General features: G+C 47.6%; 1 protein-coding gene and 1 pseudogene across 1 annotated transcript in view; one reads left to right on the forward strand and one right to left on the reverse strand.

The window, feature by feature from the left end:
* Window positions 1-9,455: 9,455 nt before the first annotated feature.
* LOC116644467 lies at window positions 9,456-19,790 on the reverse strand (annotated as a pseudogene).
* A 9-nt stretch (window positions 19,791-19,799) lies between these two features.
* Window positions 19,800-22,707, forward strand: part of CDH1 (cadherin 1) — an 81,145-nt gene continuing 78,237 nt past the window's right edge. Inside the window, exons 1-2 of the mRNA XM_032424310.1 lie at window positions 19,800-19,936; window positions 20,821-20,935. Coding sequence (XP_032280201.1) covers window positions 19,889-19,936; window positions 20,821-20,935 — 163 coding nt within the window. The 5' untranslated portion in view covers window positions 19,800-19,888. The remainder of the gene's footprint in view (window positions 19,937-20,820; window positions 20,936-22,707) is intronic.

The raw sequence follows: 22,707 nt of genomic DNA on the forward strand, positions 1-22,707 counted from the left end.
GCCCAGGGCAAGTACCTGGTGATAGTTAATAATTAGCACTTTCAGCATGCCTCGTGTGTTTTGAGCACTTTACATACACTCACACATTTAAAAAACAATTTTTTTTTAAGTAAACTCTACTACCAACAGGGGGCTCGAACTCACGACCCAGAGATCAGGAGTCACATGCTCTTCCGACTGAGCCAGCCAGACGCCCCTGTGTACTAACTCATTTAAATGCCAGAACAACCCCATGAGGTGGGTATTATTGGCCCCATTTTTCAGAAGGACAAACTGAAGCCAGAGAGATTCTAAACTTGCCCGAAGTCACACAGCCAGGAAGTGAAGGAAGGAGGATTTTAGTCCAGGCCACCTAGATCCAGTGCCGGCTCTTACCCACTGCATGATATTAACTGCATAAGCGAGTGTACGGAAGTGGAGTTGATGCTAAGGAGCCCGGCACACCCTGGACTCCTGCTCATCTTCCCCCAGGAGACATAGTCCCATGCCAGACTGCAGGGAGTTGCCCAAATGCAAGGCCAAGATCTGTACTAATAAAGCATTCTTGGTGAATAGCATTTTAATAAAGACTTGTTGTTTTCCTCTGCCCGAGAAGCCACCCCATTTCCTGCTACCCCACAGGGAGGTCAGGAATGGCTAACATTGCTTTGCTGATGAATAACCTCTGGAGTAGCTTTAGGAACAAAAGACCTCGCAGCACCAAGCCTGCTGCCAAACCTCTTAAAGACAATCTCCTCTCTCCTTGCTGGTGGGCACAATGTATGGCTCAAAATCCTGAAATATGCACATTATCTTTGACTCAGGAACTCTCTCTGGAGAAATTTATCCTCAAGACCTACCGTACAAGTCATCAAAGGTGTATATATAAAGGGGTTCCTCATAACATTGTTTATAAAAATAAACACTGGAAAAAACCCCAGGTCTACCCAAAAGGCAATTAGTTTAATAAATTATAGGTTTCTTAACAGTGGAAAATTATACAACCATTAAAATGCTATTGGGACTCTGTTTATTGATGTGGTAGGCTACCCATGAACAGCTGTTGAGTAAAAATGCAGGTTATTTTATAGAACAGGTAGAATTAGGTAGTTTGTTCCTGAAGGATACATGGAGAATGGTAACAGTAGTTGCCTTTGGGGAGGGGAACAGAGTGGCTGGGGGACCAGAGAGGAAGAGTTACTTTTTTTTTTTTTTAAGTAATCTCTACACCCAACATAAATATATATCTGAGTATATCTTGGATAATACTCAAATGTCAACTGTGGTTTACTCTAGGATAACAGGTGATTTTTATTTTAGTTTTTCTTTTTGTTTATCTCTGCATTAAAATTTTTTTCTTGGGGACGCCTGGGTGGCTCAGTCAGTTAAGAATCGGCCTTCTGGGGCGCCTGGGTGGCTCAGTCGTTGAGCGTCTGCCTTCAGCTCAGGTCATGATCCCAGGGTCCTGGGATCGAGCCCCGCATCGGGCTCCCTGCTCCGCGGGGAGCCTGCTTCTCCCTCTCCCACTGCCCCTGCTTGTGTTCTCTCTCTCGCTGTCTCTGTCAAAAAATAAATAAGATCTTTAAAAAAAAAAAAAGAATCGGCCTTCTGGGAGTGCCTGGGTGGCTCAGTTGTTAAGCGTCTGCCTTTGGCTCAGGTCATGATCCCAGGGTCGTGGGATCGAGTCCCACATCGGGCTCCTTGCTCAGCGGGGAGCCTGCTTCTCCCTCTGCCGCTCCCTGCCACTCTGCCTGCTTGTGATTCCTCTCTCTCTCTCTCTGTGTCAAATAAATAAATAAAATCTTTAAAAAAAAAAAGAATCTGCCTTCTGCTTGAGTATTGATCCCAGGGTCCTGGGATCAAGTCCCGCATGGGCTCCTTGCTCAGCGGGGAACCTGCTTCTCCCTCTGCCTGCCGTTCCCCCTGCTTGTGCTCTCTCTCTCTCTCTCTCTTTTTCTTTCTCTCTCTGACAAATAAATAATTAAAATCTTAAAAAAAAAAAAAAAGGAGACTTACTCTCCTTCCCTTTCTGAGTCTCCTGGACACTGTCCCTATCTATACTCTCTACCTCTTCAATAAACTCTGTTCTCACTTCCTCTCAGCTCCTGTTTGATTTCTATCCTGTGTGAAGCCAAGGACCATCTTGGATGGTCCTATGGGATCCCACTCTGGGTCCTTGGACCCAACCAGCCTGAATCAGAAATGGTCTGCAGGGGCGCCTGGTGGCTCGGTCAGTTAAGCATCCGACTCTTGATTTCAGCTCAGGTCATGATCCCAGGGTCCTAGGATCGAGCCCCATATCCGGCTCCTTGCTCAGCAGGGAGCCGGCTTCTTCCTCTCCCTCTGCCTGCCTCCCCCTGCTTGTGCTCTCTCTCTCTCTGTCAAATAAATAAATAAAATAAATATATATATTTTTTTTAAAAAAAGGGAAAATATATGGTGCTCAGCATTAGTCATTGAGTAAATGCAAACTAAAACCAGAATAAGATACCACCATACAGCTTTTTTTTTTTTTTGAGGTTTTAATCTTTTTTTTTTTTTTTAGATTATTTATTTATTTATTTGACAGAGAGAGACACAGCGAGAGAGGGAACACAAACAGAGGGAGTGGGAGAAGCAGGCTCTCCCCTGAGCGGGGAGCCTGATGCAGGGCTCGATCCCAGCACCCTGGGATCATGACCTGAGCCGAAGGCAGACGCTTAACGACTGAGCCACCCAGGCGCCCCAGAATGGCTTGAATTTAAAAGACTGACCATACTTTGGGGCACCTGGCTGGCTCAGTCAGTAGACCGGTAGACCATTATGACTCTTGATTTCGGGGCTGTGAGTTTGAGCCCTACGTTGGGTGCAGAGATTACTTACAATCTTTTATTTTTTTTGAGGCTACTTAAAATCTTTAAAAAAGAAAAAGGACCTTGCCTTTTATCTAGTTCAGTTTTGTTTATTTGTTTTTGTTTTTCCCCTGATTTTAATTAAAGTCCTGCAGTGGCTCCTCATTGCTCTGAGGACACAGTCCCAGCTGCGGACCACGAGTCCCAGCACTCTCCTTACCTGCCTGTTGGGTCTAGTCTGCTGCATCTCCCTCCTCCAGCCAGACTGAACTACCTGAAAATTCTGAGCCTTCTTTTCTGGGCTTTTGTCCAGATGGTGACTTCTGGCACTCTGGCTAACTCAGATGTCGCTTCCCCCAGGAAGCCTTCCCTGAGCACCTTGTGCCCTCCCATCATGTGACTTGTTAATCTTGAATCATTACCACCAGTGCTAGTCTCCTACTGATATGGCTATTCTAGTTCTGAGGTACTCTACTGAAATTTTTCCATATCATTGGCAATCAGCTGCTTCCCTGAGTCCCTCAAGTGCTCCCCACACCTGGGGGGCTATCTCCTATGCCCCCCAGATGTCCCTGCCACCCAGGGGCCTGGGCACCCTGCTCTGGTGTTTATTTTGAGTGGCCTGGTGCCCAGATTCTACAAGTCGTTAAATATTATTAATGTCATTGTTGCTTATTGCCCAGGATTGTAAATCCCTGGTTCCCTTGTCTGTTTATTCCACCTGAGCGAAAGCTCCTTGAGGGCAGGAAGGCACTCCCCTCACCAGCACTCCCCTCACATGCTCGGTGCCCAGTGAGTGTTTACCAAATGAATGAACGGATGGGTGACTGAGTGAATGCAGCCTGAGAAGTTGCAGAGTCACTCGGGAAAACTATGGGCCCCTCCCCACCCTCAGTCTGGACTCTGGAGTTTCTTCCTGCCATGGAAACCTTGCTCTTTGCCCAGGTTTTATCACTGTGCTAGTCTACACCCCTGCAGGAGGCTCCTTCCACCTGCCACCACCTGGCTCGGCTTGACCTTCCCTTCCTGCGAAACTTGGATTCTCGCCAAGAAGTGCTGATCCTGGGAGGTTGAAGATGTATCCCTTTCTTTCGTGAACCCATGAGTAGAGAAGCACACATGTGCACACATGCACAAGCAAACACACGCACGCACAGGACCGTCTGCGTGCTCACTGACTGTGGTAAGGTGACCACCTCAGCCTGGTTTAACCCGAGGTTCCCTGGTTTCAACACTGAGGGTCCTACACTCTAGGAGCCCCCTCTGTCCCTGGCAAACAGGGATGGTCTCTCTAGCACTGGGTTTGTTGGCTCATTCTTCATGGACGGTGGAGGAGTGATGGTCTTCAGGATGGACTTCTGTGTCGCTGGTGCTGAGCTCCGGACCTGGCACGCAGTGGGTTTGCCCAGCTCCGCCACTTGCTAGCCATGAGAAATCCTTTAACCTCTTGGTCTCCTCAAGAGGGGACAGCATAGTGTCTTCTTCACAGAGGTGCATGAGTCAATAACACTAAAAATGCCTGGTACTAGCTCCTGGAACACACTGAGTGTTATATGAATGAGAGCCATTATTATTATAATTATATATGTATGTGGATGAAAGGTTTCTAGATTTTTCCATCTGTGAAACAAAACCAGTAGGAGGGGTATAGGACTACAAAACTCACCCCTCTGCTAAGCTTGCTCTTAGCAAAACTCTCCTCCCCACTTAAAAAAGAAAACAGCTTTATTCTGATAAAATTCATAAACCACACAATTCACCTGTTTAAAGCATTCAGTTCAGTGGGTTTTAGTGTGTTCACAGGGTTGTGTGATCATCACCACAATCTTTTTTTTTTTTTCATCACCACAATCTAAGTTTAGAACATATGCCTCCCTCTAAAAGGGAAGTCCCATCCCCATTAGCAGTCGCTCCCAATGTCCCTCTTACCCCCCAATCCTGCCAGCCCTTGGCAACCACTAATCTATTCTCTGTCTCTGTGGATTTGCCTGTTCTGGACCTTTCCTAAAAATGGACTCATACAATACGTGGCCTTTTGTGTCTGGCTTCTTTCACTCAGCATATCATATTTCCAAGGTTCATCCAGGTTGTAGTGTATATCAGAGCTCCGTTCCTTTTCATAGCCGATGCCCCACCACCCTCCTTCAATCCATTTTAGATATATCTAGAAAGGGTTAAACACTTAGCCTAGTCAGAACAAGTTTGCACTTGTGGAGGCAGAGACCAAAGGCTTTTTTATTTTTGCTATGCCTGTTTCTATCTTATTCATTATATCTTACATTTTTCTCTTTCCCTTCCTTGTTGCTTTTTCTTTAACTCAAAAAAAATTTTTTTTAGATTTTATTTGTAAGTAATCTCTACACCCAATGTGGGGCTCTTACTACAACCCTGAGATCAAGAGTCGCATGCTCCCTTGGGGCATCTGGGTGGCTCATTCAGTTAAGCATGTGACTCTTGATTTTGGCTCAGGTCATGATCTCAGGGTCATGGGATCCAGCCCTGCATCTAGCTGGGAGCTCAGCGGGGAGTCTGCTTGAGATTTTCTCTCTCCATCTCCCTCTGCCCCGCCCCCCTGCACATGGGTGTTCTTTCTCTCACGCTATTCTCTCGCGCTAAAATAAATAAATCTTAAAAAAAAAAAGTTGCATGCTCCAGCGACTGAACCAGCCAGACACCACTTACGTTTTCTTTCTTTAAAGGGATAATATTTCAAAATTTTTTAGAAGAATAAATATATCACATATGCGTTATAAAACGTAATAATGTAATGGGTAGGGTTGTGTGGGTGGCTCAGTCAGTTAAGCATCTGACTCTTGATCTCCTCTCATGTCTTGATCTCAGGATCGTGAGTTCAAGCCTTGCATTGGGCTTCACACTGGGCATGAAGCCTACTTAAAAAAAAAAATAGAAAATAAATAATATAATGGGTAATCGTGAGCTCACCACTCACCCCAAATTTCCCTCTCCACAGAAATATCTGTTTGGGGGCGCCTGGCTGGCTCAGTGGGAAGACCATGCAACTCTTGGTCTCCGGGTCATGAGTTTGAGCCCCATGTCGGGTGTAGAGATTACTTAAATAAAAAACACTTTGGGGTGCCTGGGTGGCTCAGTTGGTTGAGCGTCTGCCTTAGGTTCAGGTCATGATCCCAGGGTGCTGGGATCCAGCCTGGTGTGGGCTTCCTGCTCAGTGGGAGTCTGCTTGTCCCTCTCTGTTTGTCTCTCCCCTCCCAACACTATCGCCTTTGCCCCCACTCCTGCTCTCTCTCTCACTGTGTCTCTCAATAAATAAATAAAATCTTAAAAAAAAAAAAAGAAATATCTGTGGATGAGGATTTGCTGTCCTCACCAAACTTCCCAGCTTCCCTCTCAAGAGATTCCCAGTTTTTTCCCCCCATTTTTTTTTAAAGATTTTATTTATTTATTTGACAGAGAGAGAGACAGCTTGAGAGGGGACACAAGCAGGGGGAGTGGGAGAGGGAGAAGCAGGCCTCCCGCCGAGCAGGGAGCCCGACGTGGGGCTTGATCCCAGGACCCTGGGATCATGACCCGAGCAGAAGGCAGATGCCTAACGACTGAGCCACCCAGGCGCCCCTCCCCCAATTTTTAATAGTTATATATTATTCATAATATTTACATTTTGTTCTGTGACTATAATTAAGTCTTCTGTGCTTTGTCGGGAAGTTGAATCTAAAAACTGAAAAGCAGGGGCGCCTGGGTGGCTCAGTCGTTAAGCGTCTGCCTTCGGCTCAGGTCATGATCCCGGGGTCCTGGGATCGAGCCCCGCATCTGGCTCCCTGCTCGGCGGGAAGCCCGCTTCTCCCTCTCCTACTCCCCCTGCTTGTGTTCCCTCTCTCGCTGTCTCTCTCTCTGTCAAATAAATAAATAAAATCTTTAAAAAATAAAATAAAATAAAATAAAAACTGAAAAGCAGGGGCGCCTGGATAGCTCAGTGGGTTGGTTGAGCTCCTGCCTTCGGCTCAGGTCATGATCCCAAGGTCCAGGGATCCAGCCCTGCATGGGGCTCTCTGCTCAGCGGGAAGCCTGCTTCTCCCTCTCCCTCTGCCTGCTGCTTCCCCTGCTTGTGCTCTCTCTCTGTCTCAGTCAAATAAATAAATAAATCTTTGGAAAAATTTTTTTAAAAATTAAAAAAAAAAACTGAAAAGCAATACACAGCATCATGATTCCGTAAATGTTAGTCATTTGAGAACCCCTGGCTCCCAAGAGAAGGAAAAGTGAACCTGGTCAGTGACACAATTTCCAATATCAAGAAGCTCAAAGTTATAGTATGTATGTATGTATTTAAAAGATCTTATTTGAGAGAGAGAGAGAAAGAGCACGAGCCATGGGGAGGGGCGGAGGGAGAGGGAGAAGCAGACTCCCCACGGAGCCTGGAGCCTGACTTGGGGCTCAATGTGGGGCTCCATGTGGGGCTCCATCCTAGAACCCTGGGATAGTGACCTGAGAGAAGGCAGACACTTAACTGAATGAGCCACCCAGCCATCCCACCAAAGACCTAGTTTTTAGAGGCACAAGGAAAAACTAATTGATCCTTCCAGGCTAACTGAGTTATTTTACAGACAGGATTTCATTGGCAGAGGCTGGAGGGTGGGCCTTGACACAAGTGAAGGGAAGAGGAGGAGGGGCTTTCTCTCTCCACCCGGGGGGATGGCTTCCTGGGCTCCGAGAGGAGGAGTGGGGCCTTCTTTGCTCCTGGGAGACTGGAGGCCCGGCTCTGTGGGGCTGGCCTGCCTGGTGATCCTGCCGCACATTATCTGGCATTCTTGAGATACCAGTTGCAAAGATACCTGTGCAGAGAGAGGGCACCTAGCCAGCCATGGGGCTCCCCCTCTTTCAGCAGGCTAGGAGAGAGTGAGAAGCTGGAGGGAGCCTGCGGCCCACGGACTGCACTCCGGGAAAACCCTGAGCGGCATGAAGTGTGGAAATAGTTCATGTTCATCTAGCACTTCCTGTGTACCACCTTCACTTAGGTTTCTCACAACCACCCAACAAGGTGGCTGCTACTGTGATCCCCATTTTACAGATGAGGACATTGAGGACCAAAGGGAGTTAAAGTGACTCGTTCAAAGGCTTAAAATGAGCTGGTGGAAGAGCAGGATTCAGACTCAGGCAGTGAGCACCTACCCCGGTGCTGGGAACCATTTTGCAATCGTGGTCTTGGAGCTGGAGCACCAGCCTGAACCCTACCTCTGCTATGACCTGGCTGTTCTCTCTGAGCCTCACTCACTGCCTCTGGAAAATGGGGGTAATACGTTCTGCTCTGTAGGCAGGTCGGAGAACCACGTGGCCCACCCATGGCCTGCCCCTCTGGTTTCAGCGCTGGTCAGTCCCCCACCCCACCCCTTGATGGAGGGAAGCTCCAGCCTCGCTGAGCAATCAGCAGCTTGAGCTGTGCTCTTACCAGCTTCTCCTGGCTGCCCTGGGGTCTGGAATTTCAGGTTAACTTAACAGATCATTTCTTTTCTTTTCTTTCTTTCTTTTTTTTTTTTTTTTTTTTAAGATTTTGTTTATTTATTTGACAGAGAGAGACACAGCGAGAGAGGGAACACAAGCAGGGGGAGTGGGAGAGGGAGAAGCAGGCTTCCCGCTGAGCAGGGAGCCCGATGTGGGGCTCGATCCCAGGACCCTGGGATCATGACCTGAGCCGAAGGCAGACACTTACGACTGAGCCACCCAGGCGCCCCGACAGATCCTTTCTTGCTAAATTAAGCAAGGTTTGCCTTTCAGTTCAACTGGTACCTAGAAATAAAAGCCTTCCCTGGCCTTAACAGTATAGCATGGAGATTAAGAGGCTTTGGAGACCAGTGGCCCTGGGTTCAAATTCCAGTTCTATCACTTTTACTGTGTAACCCTGGACAAATCGTGTTACTACGCTGAGCCTCTGCTTCCAAATCAGTAAAATGGATGTAGTGATAGTACCCAAAGGAATGTATGAGGACCGGTGAGAGAAGGCGTACAGAGTACGATGAGCTCCAAGACATGGTAGCTATCTTTTTTATCATACCATATATTACAAATACTAGCATCGAGCAGCATGCCTGGTACATAGTCAGCATTCAATGAATAAATGGATGAATGTTGACCTGTCTGCATCCCTCATTACCTGTGAGCTTCTTAAGGGCAGGAAACATTTTTTTTTTTTTTAAAGATTTTATCTATTTACTTGAAACAGAGAGAGAGACCACGAGCAGGGGGAGAGGGGCAGAGAGAGAGGAAGAGTGAGAAGCAGACTCCCCACTGAGCAGGGAGCCTGATTTGGGGCTCGATTCCAGGACCCTGAGATCATGACCTGAGCCGAAGGCAGATGCTTAACTGATTGAGCCACCCAGGCGCCCCAGGAAACAATTTTTTTTTAACTTAGATTATTATTTTTTTTTTCTCAGTTCAAGTTTAATAGAAACAATGAAAGATCAAAAGTGGTTCCCACAGCACAGCTCAGGCCATTCTCTCCAGGGGAAGAAAGGCTGGCCTCCCCAGCCCCTGCAGGAGAGGCCCGTCCTGTCCCATACCACATCTGCACTGAGTCTGAAGTCTTGTGTTTTAAGCCTGACAATGGTACAAAAGAGATTTTGTTTTCATGGCCACCCACTGCAGCCCAGCCCTAAAATGGCCCAGTTCTCACTTCTGTTAAGAGAAATATTTTTTGCTCTTCTGGACATCAGGCTTGTTGGTATCACTGCCAGGCTTCTAGCCAGCTGGGCACACTTCCCCATGCTTGTCAGTACATTGGAAGGCTTGAACTAGTTTCAGGGTCTCATCCACAGAGCTGCCGGCGGGAAGGTCATTTATTTATTTATTTATTTAAAGATTTTATTTATTTATTTGACAGAGAGACAGCGAGAGAGGGAACAGAAGCGGGGGGTGGGTGGGAGAGGGAGAAGCAGGCTTCCCGCGGAGCAGGGAGCCCAATGTGGGGCTCAATCCCAGGACCCTGGGATCATGACCTGAGCCGAAGGCAGTCGCTTAATGACTGAGCCACCCAGGCGTCCTGGGAAGGTCATTTAGAGTGAGCTGCCAAAGGATATCCTTCTCATCACTGATAAAGAGGCCCCTGAACGAGATGCCTTCATCAGCCTTTAAGAGTCCATAGTCCTAAAAAGAAGAAAAAGACTCCATGGTCCTGAGTGACGCTACACCTGGGGTCTGATACCAAGGGAATGTTCATGGGTCCCAGTCCTTCTTGTTTCTTGGGTGTGTTGATCCATGCCAGGTGACAGAAATGAGAATCCACAGAAGCACCAATCACTTGGTGAGTTTCTTAAATTCTTCTCCCCTGTCACTGAAAGCAGTGATCTCCCTGGGCACACAAAGGTAAATTCAAGAGGGTAAAAAAAGAACAGGATGTATTTGCCTTTGTAGTCAGGTAGTCTGATGTCTTTGAACTGGCCATTTGGCATAATAGCCATGGCTTTGAAGTTGGGGACAGGATGCCCAATTCTGGCATTTCCTTTATTTTTTTTTGTTTTAAAGATTTTATTTATTTATTTGAGAGAGAGAGAGTGCACGAGAGGGGTAGGGTCAGAGGGAGAAGCAGACTCCCCGCTGAGCAGGGAGCCCAATGCGGGACTCGATCCTGGGACTCCGAGATCATGACCTGAGCCGGAAGCAGTTGCTTAACCGACTGAGCCACCCAGTCGCCCCCCAATTTTGGCATTTCCTGAAGACATCTTGCTATGGGCAGCTCTGAGACAGAACACACCAAGACCAGTCAGGAAGAAGATGCCTTATTTATTTTAAGTAAACTCTACATCCCACATGGGGTGTGAACTCACAACCCTGAGATCAAGAGTTGCATGCTCTACTGACTGAGCCAGCCAGGCACCCCTAGGGCAGGAAACATATTTTGTTTACTTTTGTGTCCACAGTGCTGAGCAGAGTACCTAGCACATAGTGCTGAGCAGAGTACCTAGCACATGGGAGTGCTTAATAAATGTTTGTTATTTGCCCTAATGAGCTAATGAATCTGGTCAACCATCATTTATGGTGCTAAAACCACAAGGTAAAAGGCTGATAGATAAGTTGATAATGGGGGATCAGCTGACATTAACTGAATCTTAGTATTCTAATAGAGCCAACCAATTTCTTGCTTCCTGATATGATGTTGTGGGAAGTACTCAGAACCACATATGAAATATGAAATATTTTTGGGCGCCTGGGTGGCTCAGTTGGTTAAGCGACTGCCTTCGGCTCAGGTCATGATCCTGGAGTCCCTGGATCGAGTCCCGCATCGGGCTCCCTGCTCGGCAGGGAGTCTGCTTCTCCCTCTGACCCTCCCCCCTCTCATGTGCTCTCTCTCATTCTCTCTCTCTCAAATAAATAAATAAAATCTTTAAAAAAAAAAAAAAAAAAAAGAAATATGAAATATTTTTGTCTAAAAAATTGAATCTGGGGCACCTGGGTGGCTCAGTTGTTGGGTGTCTGCCTTCGGCTTGGGTCATGATCCCAGGGTTCAGGGATCGAACCCCGCATCAGGCTCCCTGTTCCTCGGGAACCCTGCTTCTCCCTCTCCCACTCCCCCTGCTTGTGTTCCCTCTCTCACTGTGTCTCTCTCTGTCAAATAAATAAAATCTTTAAAAAAGAAAAAAAATTGAATCTGGGGGTGACTGGGTGGCTCAGTTGGTTAAGCGTCTGCCTTTGGCTCAGGTCATGATCCCAGGGTCCTGGGATCAAGCCTTGCATCAGGCTCCTTGCTCAGCGGGAAGCCTGCTTCTCTCTCTCCCTCTGCCTGCCTCCCCTTGCTTGTGCTCGCTCGCTCTCTCTCTGTCTTTCTCTTTCTCTGTCAAATAAATAAATAAAATCTTTTTTTTTTTTTTTTAAAGATCTTATTTATTTGACAGAGAGAGACACAGTGAGAGAGGGAACACAAGCAGGGGGAGTGGGAGAGGGAGAAGCAGGCCTCCCACAGAGCAGGGAGCCCGACGCGGGGCTCGATCCCAGGACCCGGGACCATGACCTGAGCCGAAGGCAGACGCTTAACGACTGAGCCACCCAGGCACCCCTAAATAAATAAAATCTTAAAAAAAAAAAATTTCTTTCTCAGGACCCCTGGGTGGCTCAGTTGGTTGAGTGTCAGGCTCTTTTTTTTTAAATGATTTTATTATTTATTTGAGAGAGCTAGCGAGCGAGCTCAAGCAGGGGGAGCAGCAGAGGGAAAGAGAGAAGCAGGCTTCCCGCTGTGCAGGGAGCTCAATTCAGGGCCGGATCCCAGGGCCCTGGAATCATGACCTGAGCCAAAGGCAGACGACGTTCAACCAACTGAGCCACCCAGGAGCCCCAGGCGTTGGACTCTTGATCTCAGCTCAGGTCTTGATCTCGGAGTCGTGAGTTCAAGCCCTGCATTGGGCTCCACGCTAGGCCTGGACCCTACTTAAAAAGAAAAAAAAGTCTTTCTCAGAGATGCAGACTGAAATATTTTTAGGAGAAGTGACATGTTATCTGGGATTTAAGAAAATATATATTCTGCAAAAATAAAAATAAAAACACCAAAATAGCCAAAACGTATGGAACACTGACAACAGCACATGCTGGTGAGGCTGTGGAGCCGTAGGATCTCTCACCGCCGGGGGGATGCAGGATGGTACAGCCACTTCCGGAGCTGGTTTGGCAACTTCTTACAAACTAAACATCCTTTCACTATACATTCCAGCAACTCTGCTTCTTGGTATTTACCCAAAGGAGTTGAAAACTTACATCCACACGAAAACCTACACATGAATGATTATAGCAGTTTTATTCATAGTTGCCAAAACTTGGAAGCAACCAAAATATCCTTCAGGGGTAAGTGGATAAATAGATTGCAGTACATACAGACAATAGAATATTATTCAGTGCTAAAAAAAAAAAGAGCTATCAAGCCACAAAAAGACATGGGGGAACCTTAAATGTTTATTAATAAAAGAAGCCAATCTGAAATGTCTATAGCCGTTATGATTCCAACAGTTGGGGAGGAAAAATTTTTATTTGTCCTTCAAGATTCTTCTAGGTGGTCTAAGAACCAAATTGACATGAGTCTGATTAACAGAAGGAAAGGAGTGACTCCCTGGCTGGCTCAGTTGGAAGAGAGTGTGACTCTTGATCATGGGCCTGTGAGTTCAAGCCCCTTGTTTGTTGTGGAGATTGCTTAAATAAATAAAAAACTTTTTAAAAACTTTAAAAAAAAACCAAGGATGGGGCGTCTTGGTGGCTCAGTCGTTAAGTGTCTGCCTTTGGCTCAGGTCATGATCCCAGGGTCCTGGGATTGAGCCCCACATCGGGCTCCCTGCTCAGCGGGAAGCCTGCTTCTCCCTCTCCCACTCCTCTCCCCCTGCTTGTGTTCCCTCTCTCGCTGTGTCTCTCTCTGTCAAATAAATAAAATCTTAAAAAAAAAAAAAAAAAAAGGAAAAAACAAAGTTTAATTACATGTGCATGGAGGCCCAATCATAAAATTGAGACCCAAAGAAATGATCAAGGCATGCAGTTTTTATATATTTTAAAATTTTAATTCCAGTATAATTAACATACAGTATTATATTAGTTTCAGGTGTAAAATATAAGGATTCAGCAACTCTATACATTACTCAGTACTCACCACAGTAAGTGTCCTCTTAATCCAATTGCACCCATTTCCCCCATCCCACTATCACCTCCCCTCTGGTAACCATCAGTTTGTTCTCTATATGTAAGAGTCTGGTTTTTTTTGTTTGTCTCTTTTATCCTTTGTGTGTTTGTTTTGTTTCTTAAATTCTACATATTAGTGAAATCATATGGTACTTGTTTTTCTCTGACATTAGCATTATACCCTCTAGATCCATCCATGTTATTGTAAATGGAAAAGACTTCATTCTTTTTTATGGCTGAGTAATATTCTATTATATAATATATATATTATATATATGTGTGTGTATATATATAATTTATTTCCACGTTGGGCTCTCTGCTCAGCAGGGAGTCTGCTTTTTCCTCTCCCTCTCCCTCTGTGTTCTCCCTCTCTCTCTCTCTATCAAATAAATAAATACAATCTTAAAGATTTTATTTATTTGTTTATTTGTTTATTTTAAGATTTTATTTATTCATTTGTCAATCTCATGGCCCTGAGATCATGATCTGATCCAAAGGTAGATGCTTAACCATTGAGCCACCCAGGCGCCCCTATTTTATTTTATTTATTTATTTTAGAGAGAGTGTGTAAGCAGCAGGGAAGGACAGAGGGAGAAGGGGAGACAGAATCTTAAGCAGGCTCCACGCTTAGCCTGGAGCCCAATTCAGGACTTGATCTCAAACCCTGAGATTATGACCTGAGCCATAATCAAGAGTCAGCCACTTAACTGACTGAGTCACCCAGGTGCCCCAAGCTTTTATACATTTTAGATGAAGAAATATAATCTGTGAGGAATTGACAGGATAAAGAAAACTTTTGTTTGAGAGCTCCAGTTAGTAGGGAGTTTTTGAACAGAATTTGGACTGGGGTAGTAAATTAGTAAAACTGACCAGGTTTATTTATATAAGCTTCCTTGGCCCTGAATTCTCTGAGTCCTACCATAAGGCTGTCTCTTTACCTCCTGGTACAGGGAGTGTACATTTCACATGGGAGATTTATTTCCAGTTTTCAGGGGGAAGGTGGGGGGTCAGAGTGTCTTTTTTGCACTGGCTCTTTCTTAGGTAATTCAGAATAATCAATATGCCAAAATGGTATATTTGGGGGGGCTGACTTATGTCCCCAAACACTTATATGACATTCTAGAAAAGGCAAAATTACGAAGACAGTAAAAAAGATCAGTGGTTGACAGGAGTTAGCAGGGAGGGAGGGATGAATAGGCAGGCAAGGCACAGAGGATTTTGTCTGTTTTGAGCTCAGAGGATTTTTAGGGCAGTGAAATAACTGTGTCACTATAATGGTGGATACATGTCATTATACATTTGTTCAAACCCACAGAATTGTAATGTGGACTTTGGGTGATTATGAAGTGTCAATGTAGGTTCACCAATTGTAACAAATGTACCACTCTGGTGGGGGGAGGCTATGTATGTGTGGGGGGCAAGGGGTATTTGGGAAATCTCTGTATCTTCCTTTCAAATCTGCTGTGAACATAAAACTGCTCTAAAAAATAGTCTTAATTTCTTAAAAAAAATGCAGGGGTGAAAAGATGAGACAAGATTTGGTACAATTACAAAGTTTACAAATGACAAAATTATAAAAATGGCAAAAAATAATTATTGGAGCTAGATGATAGCTACATGGTGTTGCATTCTACTCTACATGGTATGCAGTATGCTATTTTCTTTGTGATTGAAATAACAATGTTTTTTGCAGACATGAGTGGCTGAGCTGCAAGGGGCAGGGGTGCGGCACCCCTATCAGTTACTGTTATTTTCACAGGAAGCTGAAGCTGGATATCCAGCTCCCTCCCCTATGTGCTGGCAGGCAGTCCGGGCCAGCAGAGGTTTCAGGAGCCCCCAGGAGCAGCTAGCCCAGAGCCTCCTCTCCCCCACACCATTGGGAGCTCGATCTGGCTGCAATCCCTGGCAATTTCAATTTTCCTGGGATTCCCCTCCAGCCAGGTGGGGGTTAAGCTCCTCTCAGACAGGCTTAGGGAGGGGGTACCCCTCTTGGTCGGAGTACCATTATTGCCACCGCTTTGCCTGGAAATGAAAGGGATGGGACTGCCTGGGGGAATTAATCGTTAACCTCCTGGCTGACCAGTGGCCAGGAGACCCAGGAAATGAAAGTTCATCAGAGACACACCCTGTAATAAGGAGACCTGGAGTTCTCATCGCAGCGATGGGTGTTTGGTTAGCATCAGCCATAGGGGCTGTCATCCACTGGCAAGGCCTCTAGTCAACCTTTCTTTTCACTGTAGATACTTGAAAATCTACCGTTAACATTGGACAGGCTCTCAGAGAGCTCTAACTCCAAGATGTTGATTTTTTCTCCCCTCAGTTGGGAAGCTAATGCATGCAGTGGACCCAATCACGTGCACCGACACAGTTGCATACAATCTCCGGGGTACATGGACCTCCCGGAAGCCCAGCCACAGACACCACTTTAAGAATCTTGGGCCCAGGGTGCCTGGGTGGCTCAGTTGGTTGGGCGACTGCCTTCGGCTCAGGTCATGATCCTGGAGTCCCAGGATCGAGTCCCGCATCGGGCTCCCTGCTCGGCAGGGAGTCTGCTTCTCCCTCTGACCCTACCCCCTCTCATGTGCTCTCTCTCTCTCTCTCAAATAAATAAATAAAATCTTTAGGAAAAAAAAAAAAAAAAAAGAATCTTGGGCCCAGCTTACTAGCTCCAAAGTTCTCATTCCTTTGAAAGAAGCGCACCCTAGAGCCCTCTTTAAAATGCAAATGACCCTTGGGAAGGTTGAAAAGACTAACCCAGCTTGTGTCAAAGAGTTTTTCCCCCCCCCCCCCGCAGCAGCCAGAGACAGCCTAATAGGTGTTTTTTTTTTTTAAAGATTTTTATTTATTTATTTGAGAGAGAGAGAATGAGAGGGAGAGAGCACATGAGAGGGGGGAGGGTCAGAGGGCGAAGGAGATTCCCTGCCGAGCAGGGAGCCCGATGTGGGACTCGATCCAGGGACTCGATCCAGGGACTCCAGGATCATGACCTGAGCCGAAGGCAGTCGCTTAACCAACTGAGCCACCCAGGCGCCCAGCCTGATAGGTTTTAATGGTGGCAGTGGGGAAAGCAGAGCTGGGGGTGGGGAGGCTTCGTAGGGGCTCACAATTGGGCCTAGAACTGGTAAGGGAATGTACTGAGCCAAGAGTGCTAAAAGCTAACAAGAATCTTGTGAATTAAGTGCTATCAGCATCCCCATTTTATGGAAGAGGAAACAGGGACTGGAAAGGATCAAGTGACATGCTACCCTCTCCGCAGCTAGAGGGGAATGTGAAGCCTCCAGCAACTTGAGATCAAAGGCTATCAGCGGCATAGCCCAACATCATCAGCTCCTTTGATCCTCACAATGAGGAATCCTTTTTTTATAAAAAATAGATTTATTTATTTATTTTAGAGGGGGGAGGGGCGGGAGGAAGCAGGAGAGACAGTCCCCCGCAGACCATGCTGAGTGCCGAGCCCGATGCGGGGTCTGATCTTACAACCCTGAGATCATGACCTGAGCTGAAACCAGTAGTCAGACACCCAACCGACTGCGCCGAGGTGCCCCAGAGGAAATCTTTTTTGATGGAAGAGGAAACTGAGGCAATTCATTGAGAGCCATAGTCACTCAGTGCTCCCCCTCCAGCCTCCTGAGTGTTCCCTCCTCATTCTGGACAGCTGAGAGCCAGCAGTCCTTCACCACTGTTCCTGGAGCTTGAAGGACTTGCTGAGAAGTCTGAAGAGAGCATCATGCCGACCTGTCTTCACTGCCCCTAATTGTTTTCTAAAATCCTTTTTATTGAATTATCAGAGCGTAATGGAAGAGTCGATGAGAGTCGCTTCAGAGTTACAAGGCCAGGGCTTGCTGGGTGGAGAAAAGCAAAGCCCTAAAGGCTCCCTGGGCCGAGCAATGGTATAAAATATGTTTTTTTTTTTTTTTAATATGTATTTTTACATAACTGGGAGAAAAAAAATAAACGGACAAGCTGCCCCATGGGGGAAACACCTCTTTCTGTATTTCCATTATCTTGTTTAATGCACAGTTGGGCAGGAGCCTCAGTGGGAAAGGAAATACTGGAGACCTTTCCCTATGAGCCTCCTGGTGGGTTAAGAGGCAGAGAGCCAAAATGCAGAAATCCAAATGGCCTGGGCGTGTACTCAGAAACCCATTAAAACTGAGGGGACAGGTGGGGAAACCCATTAAAACTGAGGGGACAGGTGGGGGAGGAGCGCTGGGCTGATTCAAAACACCGTCTTGGTTTGCAACAACACCTCTCCTCTGGGTTGAGAAAGTAGCCTGAGTGACCTCAGATTCACCTTTAGCTCTGAGTGAAATATTCTTTTTTTTTTTTTTTAAAGATTTTATTTATTTGACAGAGAGAGACACACTGAGAGAGGGGACACAAGCAGGGGGAGTGGGAGAGGGAGAAGCAGGCTTCCTGCTGAGCAGGGAGCCCGATGTGGGGCTCGATCCCAGGACCCTGGGATCATGACCTGAGCCTAAGGCAGACGCTTAACAACTGAGCTACCCAGGTGCCCCTCTGGGTGAAATATTCTAAACATGGCCTTCTCCAGGAGGAAGGGAGGAAAGGAGTGATCCTTTCCAAAGACCAACCAACACACCAAAACATTTACTGAGTGGGCGCTACCAAGTGCCAAGTATTCTGTTTAGTGATTTTCTTGCATAGCTCCCATCGACCCATTTATACAGATAAGAGCACCTAGCTGCCCAAGGTCATGCAGCTGGTGAGCAGTTTACTCCACACAGTGTTTAGGAGTTCTGAGCATGCTTGGGGGTGTAAAGGGAAACATAGTGTCCTTGTCAGGGTAGCCAAACCACACAGATGCTGCTGGCCCCTGGCAGTCAGACGGAGAAGCTATCTGACCTAACATTTGCATGTCTATTCTTTTTTTGACTCTAAAATTATTTTCCTAAGGACAGAATTCTCTAGAGAAGGCAGTGGTGACAATAGTGTGGTGTTAAGAGCACCAATCTGGGGATCAGGAGATTTGAGGCTCCAGTCTTGGCTTTGATATTGACTTGCTATGGGACATTGAAACTTCTTTGCAAATAACAGGTTTGGATGATCTTTAAAGGGTCTTTTCCAGGATAACATCGAAGATTGAAAACTACAGCTCCAGCTCCAAGATGATCTGGGGTCCACGTAAGGTGAAGCTATAGAAAGAAGGGCCCTGGAATCAGAGAGGGGTGGGTTCCAGTCCTTCACCACCTCCTAGTGGCCTCCAATTCTTTATGCGTCAGTTACCTATCAAACGGGAACAGCAACAGCTCTTGGGTTGTTCCTAGATAAGATTAAATGTTTAGCATAGAGCCTGGCACAGTAACGTTCAATGCGCTGCACCTACTGTTACTATTATTATCCCTCACATTTGTACAGAGCTTTTATGGCGCAGGAAACATTGGTCTTATTAATTGTATGGCAACCCCACAACCTAGTAAGGAGTTTGTGATTATTGTTCCCGTTTGGAAGATGGAGAAACCGAGGTTTTGAAAGGTGGGTCCTACCCAGTGGATTGACTTGCACACTCATGACCTATGGAGACCTGCAGTTAAAAAGAACTAGAAGCGCCTGGGAGGCTCAGTCGGTTAGGCGACCTAAGCTACTCCACCAAAGCAACCGACTCTTGGGTTTCCTCTCAAGTGGTGATCTCAGGATCATGAGATCGAGCCCCGCCTCTGTGCTTAGCTCAGAACCGGCTTGGGACTGTCTACCTCTTCTGCCCCTCCCCCCCCTTTGTCTCTCCCTCTAAAATAAATAAATCTTAAAAAAAAAAAAAAAAAAGCGGGGCCGCCTGGGTGGCTCTGTCTGTTAAGCGGCTCCCCTAGGCCCCGGTCATGATCTTGGGATCCTGGGATCCAGCCCCATACCCGCCTCCCCCTTCCCCCCCCCCTGCTTTTTCTCTCCCTTTTGTCAAAAAAAAAAAAAAAAAAAAGGCAGAGCTAGTGGGGCGTCTGGCTGGCTCAGTCGGTAGAAGGAGTGACTCTTGATCTCAGGGTCATGAGTTCAAGCCCCGCGTTGAGCGCAGAGACTACTTAAAAAAAAAAAAAAAAAAACTAGATAAAGCATAAATTCCTTTCTGTCCCCAGGTGTTTGTGAGGCACCGGGAAGCTGGGAGGAAACTTGGAGGTAACAGGAATTATGGAACCCCTATTCCACATCCTGATTCTAGCAACTGCGGGTAGCGGCTCACTGGGCGGGAGAACTTGAAGCGGCTTGAAGCCGTCTGCCCCCACAACGGCGGAGGAAGCTGAGGCTGAGCCCCGCCGCTCATTGGTTGTGGGCCGCAGGTGTAGCCTCAGCCAATCAGCGGTGCCGGGGGCGGAGCCTTCCAGGCTCACCTGGCGGCCGCGACGCAGCCCAGCTCATTGGCGCCCGGCACTGCGGAGCACCTGTGAGTTCGCGGAAGTCCTGCCGTACTGTCGGCCCGCCAAGCTCCGCAGGACCCGACCCCTGCTCGGCCCGCCATGGGCCCTCGGTACCCTAGCGTCTCCGCGCTCCTGCTGCTGCTACAGGTACGTCGCGGCCCCTTGCTTTGCGGGGGACACTTTCCGGCCCCACCATCACGCGCCCCGGCCCCCTTCCTCTCTATCGTCGGCCCTTCCTCTCTCCTGTCGCCCCCTCTTCTCCCAAGAAAGTTTAGTTTCAAGAACGGCCTGGAAGCTGCGCCGCGCTCTTGGGCTCCGCGGAGGTGGGAGTGGGAGCGGGTGGAGAGCGAGCGCGGCTTTGCCCACTCCCTCGCGTGAATACTCGAGCTGTGGGGGGGGCGAGCCTCGCTGTGGGCCTGGGGGATCCCGGGCTGGCCGCAGTACGGGCTAGGGGCGGGCAGTGGGGGAGGGGCGTGGGGGGGGGCAGGATACAGAAAAGGGGAGTCCCGGTGCAAGTCAAGGGGAGCCAGGAGTAATGGGGACGACCCCTGAGGTAAGGAAAGGGAAATCAATAGAAATAAAGGCATCTGCCGTGTAAAGAAAGGTTAGTAAACAGGTATGGAGGCTCCCCTGGGATAATAAAGGGCTCAGAGGTGTTGGAGCGCCCCTCCTTGTGAGGAGGTAGACTTGGGAGTGGGGCTCCCGGTGTGTGGAAAGTGAAGTGGGGAAGAGTAAAGATGCCTCCAGTGAAATGAAAAAGGAGACCGGAAGGAAAGGGGTGGTTGGTGGGGAGGCGCTGACCCAGCAGCCCCCTTTCCCGGGAGTACCTGGGGGCTTGGCGGCAGCGGGTTTCGGAGTGAAAGAGTTTGGCGTGGCTGCCTGCCCTGGGGGTTGGGGGTGAGGGTGGCTCCCTCCCACAATGCCGACGCTGGGAGCGAGGGAGGGGAGGCGCAGTTGGTTTCGGTGTGGGCAGGAGGGGACGCCCCCCCCCTCCCAGGTCACCCTGGTTTCATACCTTTCCCCTACTCCAGGTTTCATCGTGGCTCTGCCAGGAGCCAGAGCCCTGCCGTCCTGGCTTTGGCGCTGACAGCTACACGTTCACAGTGCCCCGGCGACAATTGGAGAGAGGCCGCGTCCTGGGCAGAGGTAAGTCCTGAGCCTGGAAAGGGTCTGAGAAATTGCCCTTCCACGCCCCTGGGCAAAGCCCTTTTGTCCTGGTTGAAACGATACCCCTTTGGAATTTACACAGATGAAGGGATCTAAACCTTAACCAGAGAGGGCTACCCTTGTATGGTGATGTTGGGAAGGGGGCACTTACTTAGAGGCCTTTAATGTGTCCTATTTTGTCCTGACCACTTGAGAGACTGTCATTTCAGACTTCAGAAACCTGATGTATTGGGGGGGTGGGGAGAGCTCAGTAATTCCCCTTTTGCAGATAAGGAAATGGAGGCTCAGAGGGTGGAGTCCACTTACCCAAGGTCAGCAGAGCAGGAATTTGAATGAGGCCTGACTCCAGGGCCCATTCTGCACCATCTGGGTGCCCTCTCTTGGTTATCAGGTTGTGGCATTTGCTCAAAGAGGTGAAAACATTTCCATACAGGTACTATTCCCCAAGGAATAATGGTTTTTAAAAAAAGCCCGATAGCTCTGACTCGGGGAATGAAAAGGCACACAGTGTATTTCTGGGCCTTGTCACTGTGATAATCGGGATTATAGAGTTTGCTTTATTTCACTTCACTGGTCCCCAGGAGTGAGAGAGCAAGGGAAGCTTGGTTTCTCTTCTGGTTTCACTGACTCCCAGATGCTTATTTCTTACCAAACGACTTCTTCCTCTTGATTTTAGTTGATGGGGCGAGTATCATAACTATAAAACACTTTTTTTTTTAAGACTTTTATTTATTTATTTGACAGAGACACAGGGAGAGAGGGAACACAAGCAGGGGGAGTGGGAGAGAGAGAAGCAGGCCTCCCGCTGAGCAGGGAGCCCAATGTGGGGCTCCATCCCAGGACCCTGAGACCATGACCCGAGCCAAAGGCAGATGCTTAACGAGTGAGCCACCCAGGTGCCCCTAAAACACTTTTTCAAGTGAGAAATCACCCACAATTCCCAGAGGAAATTCACTGCATTTCTTCATTCTTCGGTCACGTGAAAACTGCAGCAATCATGCTGTTGTGTGAAGATTGTTTGAATTTTGGAAGTTGTTCCAACAGTGGGCGGCATTTTTTTTTTCAACCGAAACTGCAGCTTCATTGATTAAACATATTTGCTTTTCTGGGGCCTGTGTTGTGTGGCGCTCTCTATTGAGTCAGAAAGGAAGTGTTTGTCTGATTTTTCCAGTGGGTCCACCATTAGTCGATGGTTGATATTCTGCCCAGCCCTGTGCTGGGCACCCAGGAATGAATTGAAGAGATACAGGGACGCTCCAGCCTGCTGTTACTATGTCACATTCCAGCAGATTATGGAGAATGTCCCAGGACCCACTTAGAGGGCACTGTGGGACATGGGCATTTAGGTGCCAAAGAATGTGGGTGGCGTGGGATGTTTTGATGGCTATCAGTGGGCAGTGAGGACTGGCTTCTTGGAGGAGGCAAAGTTGACCCAGCTTTGAAGATGGAGGCAGGGGTTAGAAACTGCGAGTGTGAGTGTTTGTTAGTATGGGTTGTCCAAGACAAGCTCCTGTCACTTTGTTTTCCAGCACCAGGACATTTGGTAGCTCCAAATGCGGGTTAGTCTGGCTTTTATTGCTCCCGCCCTGCCCCCCCCTCCCCCCACAAGCTCTTGGTCCGACCAATAGTATTATTACATAATATAAATATTACCATTATTATTAATAGCGGCACCTATTCCTTTTGAACCAGACTCTGGAGCGAGTGTTTCCTTTTACCTAATTTTGCTTTATGAGGGTAGGCACCATTGC

This window comes from Phoca vitulina, unplaced genomic scaffold (assembly GCF_004348235.1).
Source record: "Phoca vitulina isolate PV1807 unplaced genomic scaffold, GSC_HSeal_1.0 scaffold30, whole genome shotgun sequence".
NCBI lineage: Eukaryota > Metazoa > Chordata > Mammalia > Carnivora > Phocidae > Phoca > Phoca vitulina.